The following is a 25,641-nucleotide window of genomic DNA, read 5'->3' as shown; positions in this document are numbered from 1 at the left end:
TCATCGTAAGCGAAGCGGCACATTTTTGGCTTCAGAGTGAGCCCTGATGACTTGATGGCTTCTAGTACTGTTGCAAGCCGCCTAAGGTGATTGTCGAAATTTACGGCGAAGACGACGACGTCATCCAAGTAAACGAGACAGGTCTGCCACTTCAATACTGCTAAAACCGTGTCCATCACACGCTGGAACGTTGCAGGCACCGAGCACAGTCCCATTGGCATAACCTTGAACTCGTAGAGGCCGTCTGGGATGATGAAGGCCGTCTTTTCGCGATCTCTTTCGTCAGCTTCTATTTGCCAATAGCCAGACCTGAGGTCCATCGACGAGAAGTATTTCGCGTTGCAGAGCCGATCCAATGCATCGTCTATCCGTGGGAGGGGGTATACATCCTTCTTCGTGATCTTGTTCAGATGACGATAATCGACGCAGAAACGTAGGGTTCCATCCTTCTTCTTCACCAGGACAACAGGGGATGCCCACGGGCTTTTCGACGGCTGGATGATGTCGTCGCGCAGCATTTTGTCGACTTGTTCTCTTATAGCTTATGGGGTTCTCCTCCCGTACTCTTGGGACAAAGGAACGACAACACAGTAGTGCAAACAATCACAAGGGCATTTATTACACCTTTCATAGATCAATGCCAGCTAGCCGAGTTGCCATCCACAAAACATGCAAATATTGCCCCCACCTCACCCCAAACTGAAACATTGCCAGGCAGTCGTCTGGCGGTAAGTGCAGACACAAACCTTCCCCATTCTGGTGCAACTGCAGCACATTTTCCCCGCGCAATACCCGAGTGCTCTTTGCAAGTTATGTCAGGCAACTAGAGTGATGCTCTCACACATGTTGCGGGAGTGTCGTGTTATATCAGCTACAATGGCAGTAGCTCCGAAGGCTCTTGTGTCGAAGTGGGCCACCATTCTGCGCAGCTGCAACCTCAAGACGCAAGAGTGGGCTGTCCAGCAGGCCCAAGAGGCAGCGACAAGGCAAGGCCTCGAAGTCCCCTCATGGGAGACCTGAGCCCGGGTCGTTAAACTTTGCCGGATTTAAAATAAAGCTGTTTCCACCCATCCATGGGCACACGTTACTATGCACACACACGTGTACAGAAGTGCAGCATATTCCTCGGTCTTCTAGGTCATCAGTCCAACGCAAGTGGGTTATTGAACTAACTGAAGTTTTGAAAGTAAATTGCATAAGAAAACTTGTAAAGTATGACATGCGCACAAGCTGCAGACATGATAACTTTTGAATGTAATTCAAACATGTGAGAAAACATAATTCTGTTACGAGGAAACTAAAAAATAAAGCCTCAATTGGAGGATGAATACAGGGTTGGGATTGCCCTAAGTCATTTTGGACCAATTTTTTGAGCAAGTAAAATTGCATTCTGTAGCAGCTTGGAGCGGAGAAAATTGCATTTTGGAGCAGCATGGAGCAGAATAAATTTCATTTTGAAGCAGTCTGGAGCAGGCCAATCTGAATTTTGGTGGAATATGAAATACGGCGGTGCACTTCGAAACCACAACAAAACACAGAATAAACCAACATGAGCACTGTACTGCAACTGTCTTAATCAATGTTCTAAGCTCAATTTTTAAGCAGATTACCCTGATACTGAAATTGTCTAGTGCATGCAAATTTTGGTAATAATGCCTGTAATACTTAAACGCAAAAATTACAAGAAACGGTGCAGGAGGTGTTGCACGGTGTGAGGAACGTGAACGACTGCACTCTTTTTCGGAGAATGAATCTGCTCATTGTTCGCGGCAACTACCGGAGCACAGATGAAGAACCCATTCTGGCGCAGCGTGGCACAATTTCAGACAATTTTCTGTGTTTGGCACAGTGTGACACAGGAATTTGCATTTGTATCAAAATGGTGCAATCTGCCCAGGAGTCTTACCCCTGCAAATGTTAACACGTACATCAAAAAAGGTCCATGTGAGATATCCTTGGGACATTAATGGTATGATATCCAAAGCATGTCCATGTGCATATCCCTGGAACATCTGCAGCGTGGGATATCCAAAACTGGACGTCCGACAGATGCTTATTTGTCTCCAAAATGGTCTATGGACATTGGGACATGATTCAGATGTCCTATGGACCAAGTGCTTTCCCTGGGTATTAAGATTTTGCTGTTTTTGTCGTAGTAGTATGCCCTCACCATAACAATTTGTAGCCACCAATTCCACAAGCCTTCCTTGTTATCGACACTGCACAGCTCCTATACTAGCCATGTCACACGCAGTTGCCAAGCACGATGGGCCACGACACTACATACACAGTGAACCTCACAATGAACAAAATGGTGCCTGTGTGGACAATTGAAGGGTACTGTGGGTTGAAAATATAGGGCAGCAAACATACATGCAATTAAGCAGTGTTTAAACTGTTCTATTATGCAACTAAAGTTGTTATACCAACAAGACTACATTTAACACAAACAAAAGTTAATTTTTCAGTAGTATCCTAAGCACCATGGGAATCTCAGTGCTTCAGCCGTCAAGAAAGGTTGGCACAAATCATTTCACCAAAAGCTCCAATAAACTCTCTAAGCAGAATGATGACTGTGTAACGACGAGTGCACTCCTTCAAGATAAGGAGTGCACCAGATGTTCAGGGCATGTGTAAAATATGAAAATCATGTTGCTCAACACACACTGCCAGACTGGTTAAATGGCACACAAAAAGAGAGTAGAGTTCGCTCACTGGTGTCACATCGATGCGGTCCCTGGGGCCCAGCAGCCAAAGTTGAGGGGACACGGTTCAGCTCGGGGCTCAGAGAGCTTTCAAAGTGGTGCACCTGTCGGCGATACTTGCGCAGCAGCTTGGGAGGCCCCCCGCCCTCTGCACAGCACAAGGACAACACTTCTTGCATGCAGCTGTAGATCCCGTGGTTTTACAACTGCCAATGGTTTATCTTTTCACTGAAAGTAGGTACAACTTGCTGACTTATGTCAGGAGAGAAAACAGTACTTTTCATGATCAGCACCAGTGTGTCATATGCCAAGTGTGTCATCATGAGAGGTATTTTCAGCCACTAACTTTCAGAGGTACAGTAAAGCTTCGTTAAACTATACCCGCTTAAACAGTAGTTTCGTTTTTAAAGTAAAGTCAAATTCCCGACTCAGCGGCCATTGAACATAATGTGTTTTGTATCCGCATAAACCGCACCAGCTTATTGCGTACGTATTGGTTAACCCGTAGTGTTTCCACTTTTCGTCACGCAAACACGGCGGTGTGTCATCTCCATTGGGCAGCCTGACAGAACAACAAGCCTCAGAGATCAGAACAACGGCTTCCAAGTGCCCTGTGCGTTTGTGCATGAAGCCACATCAACATCATTTTGGCGGCGTGCCAGAGAGCGTTGTGGCGTCGCGCAAGCGACGACTCGCGTCATGCCGAAGCTCGGATAAAAAGATGCCGGATGCTCAGCATCAGGGTGTCTACCAAATTGACATTTCCTAATTCTCTGAGCTTTCCAGGTTTTCCCTGAGCACCTCTGCAAAATTCCCTGAATGAGCCAGAACTTCGTTTTATGTCAAGACGGGCCGACACCATGTTGCACGATGCTGTCACTCTCTACTAAGCATGTTGAAACAAAAAATTATTCAATCCAGTTTCAATAGTAAGGAGTAATTTCTATTTTATTAACAAAAAAAAACAGAAAGAAGGTGATAGTAAAATGCACAGTGGAAAGAATGGTAAAACCCATTCCGAATCGAGTAGAATATTTTCAAATACGCATGAAAAGGAGATGCATACAGAAGTAAATATTTTCAAACATGAGCTATTTCTACCAACTCTTAGCAAGCTCATCGGTATGAGGCCTGAACTTTGTCACAACTAAGATTCTCTCTCAGCAGCTGGGAAGTCAACCTCAACTGTCCTGCCACACTCTCAGCCCTAACACAATACCTCAGTGTTGGGTTTCACTGCTTTAAAGAGTTTAGTTTGGTTTGGATGAGGGACACCTGCATCTTGGCGTCAGCCAACACTTTGTTTTTTGTTTTTTTAGCTCAAGCAGCTTCAAAGAAGTGGCTTCACGCTTCCTTTCTTGTTAATTCCTCAGTGCATCAGTGCTTTCTGTTCTCATCCTCCTTCCGATATGCGTTCGCCCCATGGATCATTTGAAGCATCCTCTTGGTCAGTTGTACAGTCAACGTCCGATTTTTCGGACTTCTCAATTTATTAATGAGGACTCAAGTTACGATTCCAAAGATGACAGCAAAGCAGATTTGAGCTTTGATGGCGACAATGTTTTGAGTCAGCATGGGACATCTGCAACTGTTCACCGGCGAGTTTCAATTACGGCCTTGAGCGGTTTCCTTCCTTGTGCGCACTTATCTGCCAATCTTTCTGCACGGCCTGAGGCCTGTCCTGATTATGTTCAGGGTGTATACTTCACTTGGTTATGATGTGCTGGCATCGGCAGCAAAGAAACTTCCATTCACGCCATGAAGGCCACCCGTAGCACATCTCGGCCCAGCACTGCGGATCAGCGCAAGACAGTTTGCTACGGCATGGGATTTCTTCCTACTCTTTTTCTCTGCAGAAGTGATAAAGACAATCTTCAAAAATGCAAACAGATATGCTTGGATGCATAATCTTGTAGTTGGCCAGCTACGCTGTGAGCGATTGGTCCTGGAAGAGGTGCATGCAGGCATGTACGCAGGATTTTTTTTCGGGGGGGGGGGGGCCAAACCCAAGGTAACTTTTGTATGCAAATGAAGTGGAGGGCACTTTTACTACAGTACAAATGTGAATGCTCACCATTTGCCATAAAGACGCGTAAAACCGCAAAAGAGAATTGAAATAACGTGTATCTCACAGGTACGCATGTGAGATACACTTCTTTACTTGGCATACAAAGAACCACATCAAATGGACTCGCAAATGAAAGGTGCGCGGGAAGAACTTTGCCAAGAACAAGTTAACAAGCGAGAGTGCAAAATGAAGTTTTCTAGTAACGCTTTTTGAATTAGCCCTGGAAGAACTTCAGATAAATGTATATTTGCGCAACAGTCACAGTTCTTTTGCAACCCTCGTTTACTGCTCTACCAAGTAGCAAGACCGACTCGTGTCGTTATTTGGGAAGTTGTGTAACGAGGGGGGGGGGGGGGGGGGGGCGTGGTCACCAGTTCCGTACAACCGCGTAGAGCGCAGGACGCTGCGGTTCTAGATGTACTGCGCCCACCGCGGAAAGTTATAACCTCACCCGCCCCCCCCCCGCCTTTAGCACAGCAGGGACATGGCTATGCAGGTGGCTCGATTGATAACTGATAGAAGCGTAATTCAAAACACACGGAATTATTCTCCAGTTCCGGCAGCGTTTTCTCTACTTCCTTTTTAAATAAGATGTTGATCCATAAATATTTTCACAAACAATTTTCGCTTTTCCTCCCTGTTTGGCGGTTGCCTTGGCTTTCTCGCTCAGTAGGTCGCTTAATTTCTCAACTCCTTGCGACTCTTGTTTCCAGTTGCCAATTTTGCCCGAACGGGTCGGCCCGGCATTGCACTACCTTCGGGATGGACCCACCTGTGGGGAGCGCTTAACGCCTGCTTCGCCCCCGCCACGGGTGGGCCCGATATTGCAATATCACCAGCATCGGCCTACGTATGGAGAGTTCTTAATGCCTGCTTCACCTCCACCGCGAGTCGGCCAGGCATTGCACTTCGGGATGGACCCACGTGAGGGGAGCGCTTAACGCCTGCTTCACCCCCGCCGCGGGTGGGCCCGGTATTGCAATATGTTCGGTATCGGCCTACGTATGGGGACTTCTTAATGCCTGCTTTACTTGCACCGCGGGTCGGCCCCGCATTGCACTATCTTCGGGATGGACCCATGTGTAGGGAGCGCTTAGCACCTGCTTCGCCCCCGCCGCGGGTGGGCCCGGTATTGCAATATCATCGGGATCGGCCTACATATGGGGAGTTCTTAATGCCTGCTTCACCTCCACCGCGGGTCGGCCAGGCATTGCACTACCTTCGGGATGGACCCACGTGAGGAGAGCGCTTAACGCCTGCTTCATCCCCGCCGCCGGTGGGCCCGGTATTTGGATATCTTCGGGATCGGCCTACGTATGGGGAGTTCTTAATGCCTGATTCACTTGCACTGCGGGTCGGCCCCGCATTGCACTATCTTCGGGATGGACCCACGTGAGGAGAGCGCTTAACGCCTGCTTCATCCCCGCCGCCGGTGGGCCCGGTATTTGGATATCTTCGGGATCGGCCTACGTATGGGGAGTTCTTAATGCCTGCTTTACTTGCACTGCGGGTCGGCCCCGCATTGCACTATCTTCGGGATGGACCCATGTGTAGGGAGCGCTTAGCACCTGCTTCGCCCCCGCCGCGGGTGGGCCCGGTATTGCAATATCATCGGGATCGGCCTACATATGGGGAGTTCTTAATGCCTGCTTCACCTCCACCGCGGGTCGGCCAGGCATTGCACTACCTTCGGGATGGACCCACGTGAGGAGAGCGCTTAACGCCTGCTTCATCCCCGCCGCCGGTGGGCCCGGTATTTGGATATCTTCGGGATCGGCCTACGTATGGGGAGTTCTTAATGCCTGATTCACCTCCACCACGGGTCGGCCCGGCATTGTACTACCTTCGGTATGGACCCACGTATGCGGGGTGCTTAACGCCTGCTTCACTCCGCCGCGGGTCGGCCCGATATTACACTATATTCAGGCCGACCGGCAGCGGATGTGAAACACTTTGCTTTTCGTTTAAGAGCTTTGACTGTCATCAGCTTTCACTGCCATTCCATCTTCACAGAGTGGAATAGTCAATTTTTTCACTCCTTTTGGAGGGTGGTAGTTATCGGCATCTCCTGGGGTGTGGAGGTCAGTTTTGTCATTAATTCGGTGCCTTCACGATGAACTCAAGATGAATTCAGTTGTCACCATCTATTGCACCATCTATTTATTGTTTTAATTATAATATTTTTATTTATTTATAATGCCCAACACAATTTTTCTGTCACCATCGATTCAACGATCACGCGGATCACTGTTGCTTCGTTAGTTCAATGTTCTTTGTTTATACTAATCCAGGGGCCAGGAAAGGGATTCGGTTCAGTCGGCTGGTCTGTAAGCTCGTGGAATGAGTTGTGGCCGGAGAAAACGCCAGTTGCGCTTAACTTTTCCTTTTGCTTCATTATTTCCTCGAGTGACACCTAGCCACGACGCTGGCAGATCCTCGGAATCATATATCCACGATAAGGGTTAGATAAGGTGGAAAATAAGATATTGCGAAAAAGCGTTGATTATCAGACCCTGCAATGAACCTTAAACCCATAAGCAATATAACTGTCACCCGTTACCCGGTGTGGTTATTCCCTTTTTGTACAGGTGGAGGTGAAGGAGGCATTAGGAACTCCCCATATGTCCCCATAACCCGAAGACTCCGAAGGGCGCGTTATAGGTTCCCGAGTTCACAGAGGTATGTGCCATTGATCTTGGACCCTTTTGCACTATCACCAGGATTGGCCCACATCATGATTTTTTCTGTTAACGGACGCCGAAAAAAACTACGGAACTTAGTCATACACTGCTTTCGCTGTAAAAGGCAGCAAAGTGTTGACCGCCGAGTAGATTGATTTGTCAAAGCTTTAGGAATATGTGTGAAGAGTGGTGCCTTGGGCGGATAAGGGGGGGGGGGGGGTATGCCGCTTAATTTCGGGGGGGGCCCGGGCCCCCCCCGGGCCCCCCCTTGGGTACGTGCCTGGGTGCATGACTCTAGACGAACTGGTGAAGTACGTTCCCTGGACTTCTCATCGGATTATCCTCAGATGCCGAAAAGATGTAACTGAAAAATGTGTTACGAGGACCGAAAGATGAACAAATACGAGACATTTTGCAAGAAAAGTGCGGAGTGCACCTATGCTTCACAAAATCTAGGAGCTGCTTCACTGTATGGCATGAGCGATGAACTGGCCTTAGCTTCTTTTTTGTATCCGAAGAATGGCAGTGTACTGAGCATTTATTTTTTCAGACACTATTTCCAGGTTATTTATTTTTGAAATGTGTATTCATAATTACCTTTAATATTAATGTTTTAGCAGATATCGTTTTTTTATTGTTTTTATCAACTGGCATCAAAAATGGTGCCTTCTAGAATTTTTGTTTTACCTAAAAAAATTTTGTTTGGCAACATATGTTTTTGGAAGAAGATTTTCATTATGCACAACATGCTATGCTGCAATGTGTGGTGTAATATTATTTGTAGGGGTAAATATTGTTTTTTCTGAGATCTATAAAGAACTACCGTTTTCTCGCAGTAACGAAAGATCTAAGGGCTCAAATTGCCACAGGCAAGTCTGAAAAAGTTCTTAAGGCCTGCCAGTACACTTATTAGGCATATCGGTGCTCGTACTGTAACAGGAGACAGGGGTGCACGTGTGTATAATTAAGGAATACATACTGTGTCACATGACAATTGCCCTTTCCCACGCTTGTTATGCTTCCCCACGTAACATTTCTGTATTGAGGCAAAGCTAACTTTTGGAGAGTGGCATTATGCAACGCACTGTGCTTTGCGAGCTTGGAAGCCAATCGCGAGGATTACAAAGGCGGAGTCGGTGCCATTGCTGACAGCAGCGAATTCTTTAAATGAAAAACACGGCATCGCAGGGCAAGAAGCTAGCGAAAGTAGAAGCAGCTAGGCCTAACGTTGCGAAGTGGTGGCTACGGCTGCCAGCGGATCTGTGTGCAAGAGCATCGGTTTGAGGCGGCGAGATAATCAAAATTGCAGCGGTGGTGGCTTTGATTAATACCATTTCAGACCTGCAGTCAGGGCACTATACAATGACTCTATGGAGTACGTAGTGGTGCCGCGAAGCCATGCAAATTATCAGGCATGCCCGAAAAATTGGGCGTCTGGAAATCGGTAGTTAACTACTCTTGCAACACCTTGTGCCAATTACACAGCGTCAATGACGATTCTTTGCAATTCCTCTGTTACTGGAGCCAGAATTAACACGACTTTCGTTCCCTTTCAATAAGATTACATCTAATTTTCCTTCATAGAAGCACAAATTCCCTGAGTTTTTCCTGAGTATTTCCAGACTATTGAAATTCCCTGAGAATTCCCAGTTTTCCCGGTTTTCCCAGTTGGTAGACACCCTGAGCATAGAAGAAAAATTAGACATTGTATAGGCTATCGAACGTGACACGAAAAAGTCGGCGCTGCCACGTGACAGGGATCTGCTGTTGACTACGGTGTATAGCATTTGGAATGCGAAGAAGTTGCTCGGCAGCGCTGCTGTGACCGCGAAGAGATGTCAGCTACGAGGTTCGACTTTTCGACATCATTGCCTCTGTTGTGGCCGAAGTGTCAGCTAGCAACAGCAGTGATGAAGACGACACGGAAAGCAACAGCACGGGTGACTCAGGCCCAACAGAGGCAGAAGCTACGCGTTACGTCAACCTCATGAATGCAGTCGTCGCAACGAGAACAGCACCTCACCATGAAAAAGGTGCCCCACGGCTTCTGCAGTGCTACCGCGCGCATGGACGGAGAATACGTAATGCCAACAAGGAATCTGCCATGCGAGTGTTTGCCGAGAAGAAGGGGCTGGCTGAAAAGCTGCCTCGCAGCTTCAGTAAGTTTGAGGCCGCTGTCGTCACTGGTAGGCCGCTGCAGCATTGAATGAAAATAACACTTTTGTCGCGCGAAGTGAATAAATACTGCACGTTTTTTACCCCTTTCATCGCACTCTCTCCGAGTTTCGTTTTTGACAGGTAAGTGGTCGATTTCATGCTATTTCGGTTAAACAGTACTACCGTTTAGCACATACTTTTTCCGAGCTCCAGCCACTACGGTTTAATGAGGTTTCACTGTACAGTAAAACCTCCATAACTGTACCTGCTTAAACAGTAATTTCGTTTTAAAAGTAGTAAAGTCAAATCCCCGACTCAGCGGCCATTGAACATAATGTGTTTTGTATTCGCATAAGCCGTACCAGCTTATTGCGTATGCATCGGTTAAAACGTAGCGTTTCAACTTTTCGTCGCGCAAACACGGCAGTGCGTCGTCTCCATCGGGCGCCCCGGCAGAACAACAAGCCTCAGAGATCGGAACAACGGCCTCCAAGCGCCCTGTGCGTTTGCGCGTGAAGCCGCATCAACATCAGCATCATTTCGACGCCGTGCCAGAGAACGTTATGGCGTCATGTGAGCGAGGACTCGCGTCCTTCCGAAGCTCGGATAAAAAAAGACGCCGGGTGCTCAGCATAGAAAAATTAGACATCGTCCGTGCTATCGAACGTAACACGAAGAAGTTGGCGCTGGCACGCGACAAGGATCTGCTGTTGACTACGGTATATGGCATTTGGAAAGCGAAGAAGTTTCTCGGCAGCGCTGCTGCGACCGCGAAGACATGTCGGCTACAAGGTTCGACTTTTTGCCATCGTTGCCTCTGTTGTTGCCAAAGTGTCGCCTAGCGACAGTGATAAGGACGACACGGAAAGCGACAGCGCGGGCGATTCAGGCCCGACAGTGGCAAAAGCTACGCGTTACGTCAGCCTAATGAATGCAATCGTCGCGACGAGAACAGGGGCGCGATAATATAACTCTATTCCAAACAAAAAGTATTCCAAACTCCGGCACCCAGCAATGAAAATGCGCCCGCGGGACTTCTGCAGCACTACTGCGCGCGTGCACGGAGAATACATAACGTCAACGAGGAATCTGCCATGCGAGCATTTGCTGAGAAGAGGGGGCTGGCTGAAAAGCTGGCACGCAGCTGCAGTAAAATTGAGGATGCTGTCGTCGTGCCAGGCCGCCGCGGCATCAAACAAAAATAACACTTTTGTCGCGCGAAGTGAACAAATACTGCATGTCTTTTTCCCTTTCATCGCACTCTCTTTGAGTTCCGTTTTCGACAGGTAAGTGGGCGATCTCATGCTATTTCGGTTAAACAGTACTACCATTTAGTACGTAGTTTTTCCGAGCTCCAGCCAACTACGGTTTAACGAGGTTTCACTTTACTATCACTTGCCAGATTTCGCATAACGCCACACCAGATGTGCCAGTGTAATCAGCCCCAGCATTTTTTGCACATGTGCCGATCGCTTTTGCACACAATGCCAGGAATGCCGTTGGACACATACTTCGACAAGTCCAATGCAGTCTCACGAAAGTGATAGTAATAGTGGAACCCCGATTATACGACTTTCTCAGGACCACGTGAAAACGTCGTATAATACAACCAATAAAAATTGTGTCTATATAATACACAGTTATGTGTGATGGAGTAGTGAGAAACTTCAATTTAAGCAAATTGTTATGAGATCGGGCTATAGATGGCACCGTTGATGCATTAGTATGGATGGGCGATGAAATGCACATGGCAGCTGTCACGATCCACCCCGGGTCGTGAACAAGGGAGGGCTTCTGGCACCCTCCGATAGACGGACACTCCGCAGCGTGGTGGTGCTGAATGATTACTGACCGGCGAGCTGCCGTGCTCGTCAGTGTTTATTGTGGTGCGGTGACCAGTGTTGCCTGCCGAGCTATAGCAGGCCGCCGAGCTTGGCGGGCGAACCAAGATTATGTCCGAGGGGGCGTCACATACTTGCTACAACCCCTTACCCCCAGTTTGTTTGTTAAATAAAAAACAAACGTCCAAGTTCACACTATGAGGCTCTGCCTCCACCCTAGCTGGGTCGACGGTGCCTGCTACCCAGGTGAGTAACGGTCTGGTGGCCTCCGCCATCGAGTACTCCGCCTGGGCACCGGTGTTGACGGGTCGGGTGTGGCAACGCCGGGTGCTGCCTGAGCCAGCCTTGCTCCATCCGGGGGATCCGTAGTGGTCGGCCTTGCGAGTGGTGCCGGGCTTGACACCGGTCCCACGGGTGCCGCACCACTGGCTATGGTTGCCGCCTCCGAGGTAGGTGGTACTCCACTGGAAGCGACTGGTGCTGCCACTAGTCCTCCTGCGGGCTGGAACTCAGAAGTGGCAGTCGGGGGTGCTGGCCAGGTCCCGAGGCGAGGCCTGACATGGTCGGCGTGTCTGTGCCACGTGGCCCCGTCTGGCATGCGCACGAGCTGCGATGACGCGCTGGCAGGAGACACCACCTGTCCGGTAGACCAGGGTGGGCCAGGACGGAAGTTCCTGGCGAAAACTGGAGCTCCCGACTCTGGCAAAGGCCCGGGACGGCATCCTTGGTCAGCAGCCAGCTTCTGCTTCAGCTGCTTCAAAAGCACTGTGGATTGGAGGTCCGGATGCAAGACGTGCAAAGGTGTCTTGATCATCCGACCCAGCAGGAGCTCACAGGGGGCACGGCCAGTGACATCATGAGGTGTGGTCCGGTACTGGAATAGTATCCGGGCAATCTGTGTCCGGAAATCCCCAGTCTGGCTCTTCTTGAGCTTGCCTTTGATGGTTTGCACCACCCGCTCAGCTGCACCATTTGAAGCAGGGTGGTACGGTGGAACCATCATCCGGCGGATTCTGTTTTTCGTCAGCCAGGCCAGGTACTCTGCGCTGGCGAAAGCAGGACCATTGTCGGACACGATGACATCTGGCAACCCCTGGGCGGCGAAGACCTGTCGTAGCGCTGCAATGGTCGCGCCTGCTGATGGAGTGGTGACGGGTATAACCTGCACCCACTTTGAAAAGGCGTCCACCACCACCAGGAAGTAATGGCCCTTGAAGGGTCCCTCAAAATCCACACGTAGGCGGGACCAGGGTCTCTGTGGGAACGGCCAGGGGGTGATTTCCACATGACGCGAGGCTCGCTGAATCTCCTGGCAGATTTGGCAGCTCTGCACCAAATGCACGATGTCTTGGTCCAGGCCAGGCCACCAAACATGGGACCGGGCCACCATTTTAGTCTTTTCTATCCCTGAATGACCCGCGTGCAGCAACTGCATAATCCTGGACCGGAGACTTTGTGGGATCACCACCCCCGAACCCCACAGTAGGCAGCCCTGCTGCAAGCTCAGCTCAACGGCCTTGTGGCTATAGGCCTGCTGCACCAATTCCTCTCCACGGGACACCGCCTTGACCACCTGAGACAGGACTGGGTCCCGGCTGGTCGCTTGAGACACCGCAGATTTGGAGAGCACCTCCGGGTACGCGTGTTCCAGCATGAACACTTCAGCAGGTTCTGGAACAGCATCAGGCACCTCTGGCAGGGGCAGGCGGCTCAGGGCGTCAGCAGGTCCCAGGTCCTTTCCCGGATGGTAAACCAGCTGGTAGCTGTAAGCCGTCAGCCTCAAGGCCCAGCGTATCACTCGAGGTGATGCTTGCACAGGAAGTGCCTTGTCGGACCCCAGCAGCCCCAACAGCGGCTTGTGGTCCGTGACCACCTCGAACTTCCGGCCCCACAGGTACTGGTGGAAGCGTTCGACACCGAACATGAGGGCCAAACCTTCCTTGTCCAGCTAGCTGTAACGTTGCTCTGCAACATGAAGCCGTCGAGAAGCAAAGGACACAGGGTGTTCCTGGCCATCTTTGTTCCGGTGTGCCAGGACGGCTCCCACACCGTACGGCGACGCATCTACGGTAAGGACAACAGGCTTAGCAGGATCGAAGTGCACCAGCACTGGAGCCTTGGTGATTAGCTCCTTGCTGCGCTGGAATGCCTGCTCCTGCTCCTTCTTCCAGACCCATTGTTGACCATCTCGACTTCACTGTAAACGATTTGGGCGATTGTTTGGTAATCGAATATGCTAGCAGCAGTGAACTGATGATATTGTTACGTAGGAAGACACAGACGAAAAGCTATATGCAAGTATATTTACAATCAAATACGCCGCACTTGGTCAGGAGGCAACAGCCCGCGCTGGCCTCTAATCGTTGTCGTCTTCGCACTGCTCGCCTCTTCATCATCGCAAATACTGTTCCGTAGCACTACCCCCGGAGGCAAAAGCGCCGTCCTGGAGCGACTAAAGGCCGGACTCGGAAGCAGTGTAGTAGGCCTTGAGCCTACTGACGTGCACAACATCACTAGATGTCAGAGTAGAGGACGAGGTTGAACTCACGGGAGCAATTTCGTACGTCACAGGCGTCACCTGGCGCAGCATGCAGTAGGGCCCTGTGTATCGCGAAAGGAGCTTCTCTGAAAGTCTGACATGACGAGAGGGCGACCACAGCAGCACGAGCGCACCAGGCGAAAACTGTACGTCACGGTGGCAGGCGTTGTACTGACGCTGCTGAGTGGTTTGCAAGGCCGTCAGTCGAGTACGGGCAAGCTGCCGTGCATGGACGGCGAGGGCAATAGCATCTCGCGCATACTTGCTTGTTGAGATCGCAGCAGGAGGAAGTGCCGTGTCTAGGGGCAAGGTCGGTTCTCGACTGTACAGTAGATAGAATGGTGAAAATCTGGCGGCGACGTGCCAGGAAGAATTATACGCAAATGTGACATAAGGAAGGCATATGTCCCAGTCGTGGTGGTCCTTGGAAACGTACTTGGACAGCATATCGGTAAGAGTACGGTTCAACTGCTCTGTCAGGCAATTGGTTTGAGGATGGTATGAGGTAGTCAGCTTGTGTTGAATGGAGCAGGGACGCACAATGTTGGCGGAAACTTTCGAGAGGAAGTTACAACCGCGGTCAGTAAGCAGCTGCCATGGGGCGCCATGAAGCAAGATTATGTCACACAAGAGAAAGTCCGCGACGTCAGTGGGGCAACCGGTAGGGAGAGCCCGCGTGATAGCGTATCAGGTGGTATAATCAGTTGCGACGGCTACCCATTTGTTCCCAGAGGATGACGTGGGAAAGGGAACGAGAAGGTCTAATCCAACACGAAAGAACGGTTCCACAGGGATGGTGATCGGGTGGAGATGACCGGCAGGTAGCACCTGAGCTGTTTTTCGACACTGGCAGGGATCACAGGCAGCAACATAGCGTTGGACGGAGCGAGCGAGACAAGGCCAATAGAAGCAGCGGCGGACGCGGTCGTACATGCAGGTTACCCCAAGATGTTCTGCAGTGCGTGCGTCATGCATCTCAAAGAGCACAGTCTGTCTTAGATGTTTTGGCACGACAAGAACATCAGATCCATCAGGAAGGAAGTTCCTTCGGTACAGAATGCTGCCCTGGAGGACATATCGGCGAACGGATGCGTCGGTAGGTGCAGAGCGCAGACGTCGATGAGTGCCCGCAGCGATAGGTCTCGGTACTGCTCATCGGCGAGACACAGAGAAAATGTCATTGATGCTACTACTGTCGGCGTCGGCAGGCTCGTCGACCGGGTAGCGAGCCAGGCAATTAGCGTCCTTGTGTAGTCGGCCAGATCTGTAGATGACAGAATACAAATATTCCTGGAGGCGGAAGGCCCAGCGACCAAGTCTTCCGAGGATCTTTCAGTGAGCATAACCAGCAAAGCGCGTCATGGTCTGTGACAACGGAAAAGGGCCGGCCATATAAGTATGGGCGGAATTTCGCAACCGCCCAAATTAGCGCCAGACACCCACGCTCAGTGATGGAATAGTTGCACTCCGCGGGTGAGAGCAGCCTGCTGGCGTAAGCGATAACACGGTCGTGGCCGCGCTGCCGTTGTGCCAGTACTGCGTCTATTCCGTGACCGCTGGCGATTCCGTGACCGCTGTGCCAGTACTGCGCTGGCAATTCCGTGACCGCTGGCAATTCCATGACTGCTGTGCCAGTACTGCGCTTGCAATTCCGTGACCGCTGACACCGAAGTCCGCGGGCACGCGGACTTCGGTAGGCGCAAAAGGATCGAAATGGGCCAGAATGGGAGGCGTTGTGAGAAGTCGATTAGATGCGAGAATGCAGAGGCCTCGTTATCGCCCCACTGAAAAGGGGCGTCTTTATTCAAAAGCTCGGTTAGTGGTCATGCTATGGCCGCGAAATTTTTCATGAAATCGCGGAAGTACGAACAAAGGCCAATGAAGCTGCACACATCCTTGACACACTTCAGAACAGGGAAGTGCGTAACAGCATGGATCCTGCCTGGGTCCGGTTGCCCTCCATTCGTGTCAAGGAGATGCCCAAGGACGGTAATCTGGCGACGGCCAAATTGGCACTTCGATGCCTGAGTTGCAGACCGGCTCGACGAAAAACATCCAGGACTGCGGAGAGGCGCTCGAGGTGCGTAGCAAACATTGGGGAAAATACTATAACGTCGTCCAAGTAGCACAGGCACGTGGACCATTTGAAACCGTGAAGAAGGGAGCTCATCATGCATTCAAAAGTGGCAGGAGCGTTGCATAGACCGAATGGCATCACTTTGAATTGATAAAGACCGTCGGGTGTTACAAAAGCAGTCTTCTCGCCGTCGAGATCGTCCACGGCAATCTGCCAGTAGCCTGAGCAAAGGTCAATAGAGGAGAAGTAGCGAGCACCGTGGAGGCAGTCAAGGGCGTCATCAATCTGAGGTAGGGGCTACACGTCGTTTTTGGTAACCCTGTTAAGGTGCCGAAAATCCACACAAAAGCGCCATGAGCCATCCTTCTTTTTTACCAGTACAACAGGCGATGCCCATGGACTACATGACGGTTCAATAATGTTCTTGGCAAGCATTTTGCGAACTTCGGCGTGAATAACTTGACGCTCAGCTGGTGACAATCGATACGGGCAGTGATGAATAGGAGGGGCATCACCGGTATTAATGCGATGTTTAACAGCTGTAGTCTGGGCAAAAGGAAGATTGCTAAAGTAAAAAATATCGTAGTAGGAAAACAGAACGCGATAGAGCTCACAAACGTGCTCGGACGGCATGTCGGGTGCAATCGTTTTCTGTAAGTCGGCGATGGTACAAGTTGCCGACAGCGATGGTAGAGGAAGATCGGCTGAATTGTCGTCTACTGCAATATATGCTACTGAGTGATCCTCGAATGAGCAAAGCTGGGCCAGAGACATCCCGCGTGGCAGCACTTGTGTCGTCCAGCCAAAATTGACCACTGGCAGGCAGACGCAATTCGCCGTAATAGATAAAACTGTATGAGGTACTGTGATCCCGTGTGTAAGGAGGACGTCTTGCATAGGAGCCGCGATGTTGTGACCGTCGGGGACTGGTGGGGATGACACGAAGTCAACGTAAGTCAGTGCCGAAGGCGCCAAGCGAACGAAGTCAACGGAACTGAAGTGACTGGGGGTGTGGTTCAGTGGGATCCAGAACAGGCAGGTCGAGGCGGAGAGTACTAGTGGAACGATCGATGAGAGTAGAATGTGCAAAGAGGAAGTCTAAGCCGAGGATGATGTCATGGGGACAGTGGGTGATGACTGTGAATAGCAAGATAGTGGAGTTATCGGCGAAGGAGACACGGGTGGCACACATACCAATTACGGGGCCTGTTCCACCATCGGCGACACGGACAACAGGCATGGTGGCGGGCGTGACTATTTTCTTCAGCCGGTTACGAAGGTCAACGCTCATTACCGACAAATACGCCCCAGTGTCTCCCAGTGTCTATAAGAGCAGACACAGAAACACCGTCGACTTGCACGTCAAGAAGGTTCAGATGAGTGGGCAAAGCCAGTAGAGGATTTAGTCACGTAGGGAGCAATGCAGCGTCACCTCGAGGCGCTGCATCGTCTAGTTTTCCGGCTGGGAGCTACGTCTGGAGGGAGTCGGCAAATAGGAGCGATGGGGCTGGGGAGAGCAAGATTGTCGTCATTGGGGCGAAGGCGAACGAGAATAGGGGCGGTTTGGCGCAAGAGAATCAGTGGCAGCATTATCGAAGCGTGTGGCATAGGGACGACAAGGGCCAACTGAGGGGCGAGAGTAGGCAGTATAAGTAGACCAGGTCGGGAAACTCCAGCGACTGCGACAGTGCCGAGAAATGTACCCGATTCGAGAAGCCGGGTGGGTATCAGGGTGATGGGCCGAGCAGATGGTGTGAGGACCCATGTTTGCGAACTCCTGGCGGACAACTGCCTGGATCAGGGAAACCATGACTGCAGGTGCGTTGGAGGGGCTGGAGTCGAAGGCAGCCGGATAGGCGGCCTCGATCTCACGCTGGACGATCCTGGTAACATCGCCAGTGTTGGGACAAGAAGCGTCGGCACAGGAAGATGTCGCAGGGGTGTTGGGCAGACAGGCAAACTGCTGGTCGATACGTAAGCTTTTAGCGAGTTCCAGGCAGCAGCACTCTTTTATAACTGCATCCACCGTCGCCACGTTGTTGAAAACGAGCAAGTTGAAGGCGTCATCTGCAATGCCTTTGAGGATGTGGGAAACCTTGTCTGACTCAGTCATGTGCGCGTCAACTTTGCGGCACAGAGCCAAGACGTCCTGAATGTACGTGACGTAGGGCTCTGCTGACATCTGCACACTGACGGAAAGTGCCTTCTGGGCAGCAGGTCGGTGACCGTAGGAGTTGCTGAACAAGTCTCAAAGCTTTTGCTTCAGCAAATCCCAACTGGTGAGCTCATCTTCGTGCGCCCGAAACCAAACTCGAGGTGTGCCACCGAGGTAAAAGACTACATTGGCAAGCATGATAGTAGGATCCCACCTGTTATTGCCTCTGACATGTTCGTACAGGCTGATCCAGTCCTCGACGCCTTCCCCATCTTTGCCCGAGAATACGCCAAAATCACAGGGACCGGGGAGAGTGACATAGGTCGTCGAAATGGCAGCAGGTGTCGGAGCCGGCGGAGTCGAGTTGTCATCTCCGGGAGCCATGAAGGAAGGCTCGACATACCGTCCACTGAGAAGCTCCGTGACGAGGTACAGGCCACATCCACCTCCACCTGATATGTTACGTAGGAAGATGCAGACGAAAAGCTATACAGTAGAACCCCGCTGTTACGTTCCTCACTGCTGCGTTTTCCCGGCTGCTACGTCGTTTTCATCCGGTCCCGGCATAGCTTCCATAGGATTCAATGTATAAGGAACCCCGCTGTTACGTTGTAGCTGTGATAACGTTCCCGCATGATACGTCGCAACTTAGCACCCCGAACCCGCCTGGGCTAAAGTAGACAACGCGCTCCAGCCGCCATTTTGGCTTTTGACGAGTTGGCTGGGCTTGGCCGGGCTTGGCTATGGAACTGGCTGCAAGAAGCCGCACGCTAGTTCGAGAGGCCGCATGAGGCCGCCATTCGTGAAAAATGATCCTACTATCATCACTGTGATTACGGTCACCGCTTGGTTGTTGGACGGGTCGACTCACGGAGGAAGGAAACTCGGGAGAGGCCCTGACGTCACTCTTTGTGAAGCTAAAGTGAAACCGGAAGTTGGCGTTGCTCGTGGCGTTGCTCCGCCTATCGGGCCTGCTCTCCTCTCTTGTTTACGTTTCTCCCACGCCGCGCTGCGCGCAACCGGGCTGCTCGGACGCACGCGCTCCGCAGCAATATTAAACAATCGTTAGCACGTTAGCATGATTACGCCAAAGAGGGCAAAATTTCCAGCGGATATTCGTTCGTCCGTTGCCATTGCCGTGGCGCGGTGACAAGGAGCACGAGCCACATGATGCCGGGGAGTTGCCAAATCCTAGCTTTGGAGAAGCCGTCGCGGCTCTGGACCTCCTCCGCAGGTACGTCGCACCTCACAGCGACGCTGACAGCAATGCGGCCTTCCAGGGTATTGAGAAACGTGTGGCGATTTATAGCGAGCGAAAGAAACGGCAAGCCACCATTCTAGACTTTTTTAAGTCCTAAGCGCACTCTGTGGAAATAAATTGTCTATAGTTGAAGCTGCACTTTTTTCATTCATTTTCGGAGCTTTCCTCACTGTTGCGTTTTCCCGGCTGTTACGTTTTTTTCCCCCGGTCCGGTGAAAAACGTATGAACGGGGTTCCACTGTATACAAGTATATTTACAATGAAATACGCCGCACTTGGGCAACAGGCAACAGCCCGCGCTAGCCTCTAATCGTCGTCGTCGTCTTCACGCTGCTCACCTCTTCGTCATCACAAATACTGTTCCGTAGCAATATATAGCCCTCCAATTCCTACTATATATGAAAGGAGTGCAAAACATTGTTTCTGTTTCGGTATGTCTATGGTGCTTTTTGTTGGTGTTCGGCTTGCGTTCAGCCTATTCTGTTGGCACTGCTGTTATGCAACAAAATTTTCTGCTATTCTTACACTGGTTATAAAAACGCCTGTAATCCTGTACAGTGAATTTAAATGTAGCTAGTTATCGTGATTCTACTTTATCGCTTGTATGCATACATACATACCTTTTACTTCTTTTTCGATTCTCTATCAAATACAGAATAGTTACTAAGTTACTAGTTACTAGTTACTAAGTTAATAGTTACTAAGGTACGGCACTATGAGTGACAGCGCAGTGTGAGGATTGCTGTGCGACTTAACATGCATATTAAAACTTTTTGTGCGCAAACAAACATGGACGAAGAATAGGGGCAACACAAGGACAAAGCGCTCGTCCTTGTGTTGCCCCTATTCTTCGTCCCTGTTTGTTTGCACACAAAAAGTTTTAGTATGAATCTGTTCCAACTAGGCCGACTCGCAGTTATGCTTTAATATGCATTTTTCTTTATTTTTATTTATTTATTGATACTGCAATCCCACTTTGGGGATTTTGGCAGGAGGGTACAAATGTTGAAAAGATCACAAAAAAAAGGCAACCGACAAATACATAGATACATAAGAGTAAATAAACTAATATAAACTGAAATAGAAGGCATACGGTAACTACTAAGTTAGACACGATGTAAACAAGGTAAGTGAAGGCTGTTGAACTTGGGTGTTAGTAAGCTGGTTCCATTCAGTTATTGTCCACGGAAAGAAAGAGTATTTAAAGGAGTTGTTACGTGTGTGAAACGGAGCAATTGTTAATTGGTGCCTTTGTCTAGTGGCATACCTGGATGAAAAGGTCTGAAGTGCCTAATTTATAGTGCCCCTTTACAATCTGATACATAAATTTTAGCCTAAATGACCGGTTTCTTTGCGTTATTTGTGGCAAGTTTGCTCTGGTTAAAAGGGCAGAAACAGAAGAACGTCCAAAGCTGTTATCTATGAATCGCACACCCTTTTTCTGTACGCTTTCAATCTTGTTAATATTGGTCCTAGTGAATGGGTCCCAGATTATGGCTGCATAATCTAATGATGGGAGAATAAGCGCTTTATATGCGGTCATGCGGACATCAGGAGTGGTAAATTTTAAAGCTCTTCGTAAAAAGAACAACTTACAGTTTGCATTTCTTACGACATAATCAATGTGTTTAGTCCAGTCTAAGTTACTTGTTATCCAGAGGCCCAGGTATTTGTAATGAGGTACTTCGTGAAGAACACTGCTGTTGATAGAATAGACAAAGGTTAATGGTCTTTTTTTGTGAGTAACTCTCATGAACACTGTTTTTTCATAGTTTATACACATAGTTTTCTTCTATTATTTCATTGTTTTTTTTCTTGTTCGCAGCAACAGTATAAAAATGAAGCATTTTATAAAAAGGATGTTTTCGCATGCTTACGTGCATGAGAAAAGTGCAAAAATTTGTTAAAATTATGTTAGAGAGTCAACGTTATTGCGCTGTTTTCTTTATTTGTGAAAATTATGGCCACTACCTTCTGTCAAGCTAACAAGAGCCCACTAAAGAGTGCATTATATTAGCCACCAGGAACTCAGTTTTGTGACATCCTGTGTCTAACGACTGCAATGCTACAGATGATCCTCTTGCAATACTGTATTTCTGCTCCTCTTTTGTAGCAGATATTAAAAGTACCGAAGCGTGAAAATTCACTTATAAGGCAAAATTATTTCAGTCTAACGGTATATCCACATAATAGAAGGGCACTTCAGAAATAGCTAAGGATTGTCGCATAACCACTAATCTCAGTCACAAACTCAGTCATGCAATTAAATGCCTAAGATCAATTGTATCCTGCGACATGATACCGGCTCTTAAGATTTTTTCTTTTTTGTTGCTGAGTGATCTCACACCACCTTGTTGATGTTTCATGGTACCACAAAAGTCACGTAATGACGAACACATCACTACAAGAAGTTGCTAAAACACTGTGTTCAAGTATCACAGCAACCACTTCATTTGTTTAAAATGACACCAAATGTTCTTTTTTTTTTTAAAGTGCTGAATCATAATGCAGATGTAAAATTTGAATGATTGTTACAAACGGAGAATGCGACAATCACGACGATGCTTGACACGTGCAGTCACTGATTATATTGCAGCACAAGACGGTACAAGACTACAGTGAAAAGCCAAATGACTCGACACACCAACATTTATGATTGCACTACAGCCCCTAACAAACAGGGCCCTAACAGCACACAAGCTGCCAAAATATATGTGTTCATATTAAGGTGCCTCACTCATAGTATAAAAATTTTGGTTATTACCACCTCAGTATGCACCACATGGGCTCTAAATTTCTAAATACAAGAGATGCGGCCAACTTTTCCATTCCTCGTCGACTTTCATCAATAAAGCTTTTCTCTCCTCTCCCTTAATCACTATGCAACCTGTCATTACACATCTTGCACAGGTCCGTCTTTACATGCAAAATATTGGCATACACGCCTGAGGGGTGGAGCGAGGTATGGGAAGTTGTGTGCTCACTTCATAAATACCTCGACACTGGCCTGTGCACAAAGGTGCCCACCATAAATTTCTCAAATGTCACTCTATCCCCCATGGCCTGCGGGCTTGAGCCCCGTGAAGTAGGCTCTCTCGTGTGCTCACTTTATTAATGGCCACTAGCAGGTCTGCATTCGTAATGTCCCAACTACGGGAAGCGAAATGTCACAGTAAATTGCATTTCCCTTTCATCCATGTTGTCTTAATGCCCTTGCACTCTAAAAGCCTTCTTTCTAGGGTTGTGAAATACGTCTTTCTAGGGTGTGCGAACAGTGACCACATCAAATACGAATCGAATAGTGCCAGACGCAAATCGAATTGAATTGATTATTGAATACTTTGCAAATAGTTTTCGAATAATGAGCAGCCGTTAACACAATTAATACAAACGATGTTCACATTCCGATACTCTTAAAGTTAGCAAGTTTCTGTCATTACATAGTATGTTATGAAGCATTCTTAAAAGCACAAATGCATCAATAGGAGCAAACAAGTAGTTTCTTCACATGGACAGGGCTCTTAAAAAGAGTGCAAATGATCGCTGTACAGCATGTTAAAGTATGTCTACTTAAGTGATGCAGCCTGCTCCACTACGCATTTTCTCATGCTATGCCCACGGGGGTGAAAGTTTACCGTATTTTTACTCTAACTTTATGTTTATTTTGGTGCAGTTGACATTGTGAAATATTTGAAATCGAGATATATTCACATTTATGAATAGTGACTGTTCCATTCGAAAACTGAATCGAATATGACGCTATTCGATTCGCTATTAGAAAATTTCAAATATTCACACACCCCTACTTCTTGTTCAGTGAGTTGAACCCCCCAAACCCATCTTGGCCCAGCACTGTCTACCTGCTTACATCCAATACTTTGTCACATTTATGCCCACTGTACCACGGTTCCTCTCTCTGTTTCCTTTAGCTTGAGCTGGACTGTGGATCAGCTGCGCCGCAACTGTGGTGCACAGACTGCTGCTCATTGGCACCCTGTATTACTACACCATAGGAGCTAAGCTGCAAATGTCATTTTATTGACATTTATTATAATGAGGTTCAAATATACCCTTATCATCAATTAAACCTCAATAAAGGTACTCTGAACTTTTTCTTAGATATCTTCAGAGGTCACAACCATTGGGGAAGGTGAACAGGTCCTTTACCTAAAACAACAGAAAGCTGAGCTAGTTGGTAAGGATTCATAATGCAAAGAAGAAAGAAATGCAACTTCCCGGCATTCGTGTTGTCCACTTCTCTTCTCTTGTGTCCATGTCTGCACGCCTTCTTTGCATTATGAGGTCCTTTACTATTTCACGAAATGTAAGAAATGCTGTGCAAAAGCAGGACTAGAAATAGCAAATTCTGACTCACCAGAGCAAAGGTCATCCTCATCTGAGGTGCGTGGCTGCCCCAGGCGGTCACGCAGCTCCTGCAGTTCAGTGCAGTAACGCCAGCGGGTGCGCTGTGCGAGAGGCACCTGGCGGGGGCCTCCACACCCCCCTGCTGCACCCCCTCCTATGGGACGGGGCACTCCACCCCATGGACCCCAGTCCAGGCAAGCGTCCAGCAGTCGCTGCACGCAACAGCACCTCATGGGTGTCACAAGAGCACTACACAGCCACAAGTGCACCTGCCATGCCATTGGCAGCCTATATTATGTCCACTTTCCTCCCAGCGATCTCCAACTACCCCTGCCTAGTGTCTTGCTAACCTCGTTTGTTGTCTTACATTATGCATATCATTTTTCTGCTCTGCCACTCATTGTCTAGTTCTTAGCTTCTCCTCAACTTTCCTTGTCATCCTCCAAGTTCTGGCCTCGTAGGTTAGCACTGGCCCAATGCACCTAGCATCTGCAGAAGGTAGCGGTCACGATGCAGCTCCCTCCCTCTGACCTTCCTTCAAAGGAAAGCACTGTGCACAACTGAGTACCGATATGTGCAGCTCCGCACTAAACTGAAAGACTACTGCTCTTGCATTCCCAAAGTAGCAAAGCAAGAGCTGCCACAACCATCCAATGCTGTGGTGCAAGTAGCAGATAGTGCAGTCATGCTGCCAGAGCACTGCAACACCTACACAGACTGTTGATGCTACAGAAAGTACATACGTATACTGGATACTGAGACAATGCTGGAGATTATAATGCAATAACCATACATCCTGTTCCTCCACCTCTGTATAATTTAGAGGGGTTGTTTTATTTCTGTCAAGCTAACTCAACGAATTGCTTAAAAAACACAAAGGCAGAAAAAATATTTCAAGATATACCGTATTTACTCAAACCTAATGCGCACCTTTTCTTTGATAAAACGGGTCCAAAAATTGCATGCACGTTAGAATCGAGCACGACCCTAAATCCGCGTTACCATATCGCTATCGGCAAACGAAAAATGGCCGCCTCGTATGCGCTTCTAGCCCAGCTGCCGTAGCTTCCTCTATGTGCATACCTCCATGTTGTACGTGTAACCAGGCGCTGGTGTAACCTAGTCTACCGCTTGTCTTCCTCTTTTCTGCATTTATTCAATCAGCATGGAAGCGCCGACTGCGAAGACATGCGGAGTCCACTATGATGCTGCATTTAAAAGGAAAGTTATCATGTGCGCGGAGACTGATGGAAATTGGGCCGCATCACGGGCATTTGGAGTTCCCGAAACTTCTGTGCAGGACTGGAGCAAACAGAATGAGAATATTTTTGCCAGCAAAGCAACAAGGAAAGGTTTCAGTGGACCGAAGCACGGCCACTTCGCCAAAATAGAAGAGCTGCTCGCAGAATACATGCAAGAGCAGCAAGCGGCTCTGCTCAAAGCACCAATCTGCTCAAAGTACGGGCGATGCAGTTAGCCCTACAGAAAGGGCTAATGCAGAGTGACTTCAAAGCGAGCAGGTGCTGGCTATCAAGTTTTATGAAAAGAAAAAGGCTTTTCTCTTCGAAGGCGGACAGGGATATGCCAAAAATTGCCCGAAGAATATGAAGAGAAATCGCAGTTTTCAGCGGTAGGTTTTGAAGTTGCGCCATAGAAACGGCTACCACTTCAGACAGATTGGAAATGCCGATCAGATGCTGCTCTACTTTGACATGCCTGTCACCACAACCGTCAAAAAGAAGGGGGCGAAGCAAGTACGTATTTTGTCTTCAGGCCACGAAAAAACTAGAGT

General features: G+C 48.9%; 1 protein-coding gene across 3 annotated transcripts in view; it reads right to left on the bottom strand.

The window, feature by feature from the left end:
- LOC126529909 (nuclear factor related to kappa-B-binding protein) overlaps positions 1-25,641 on the bottom strand; it is a 437,784-nt gene that overhangs the window by 293,673 nt on the left and 118,470 nt on the right. For all 3 annotated transcript variants that reach the window (XM_055070097.2, XM_055070098.2, XM_050177360.3), the window contains 2 exons: positions 23,860-24,061; positions 2,716-2,853 (listed from right to left, as the gene is read on the bottom strand). In XM_055070097.2, coding sequence (XP_054926072.1) covers positions 2,716-2,853; positions 23,860-24,061 — 340 coding nt within the window. The remainder of the gene's footprint in view (positions 1-2,715; positions 2,854-23,859; positions 24,062-25,641) is intronic.

This window comes from Dermacentor andersoni, chromosome 5 (genome assembly GCF_023375885.2).
Source record: "Dermacentor andersoni chromosome 5, qqDerAnde1_hic_scaffold, whole genome shotgun sequence".
Classification (NCBI taxonomy): domain Eukaryota; kingdom Metazoa; phylum Arthropoda; class Arachnida; order Ixodida; family Ixodidae; genus Dermacentor; species Dermacentor andersoni.
This window is presented reverse-complemented; position numbering and strand designations above follow the sequence as displayed.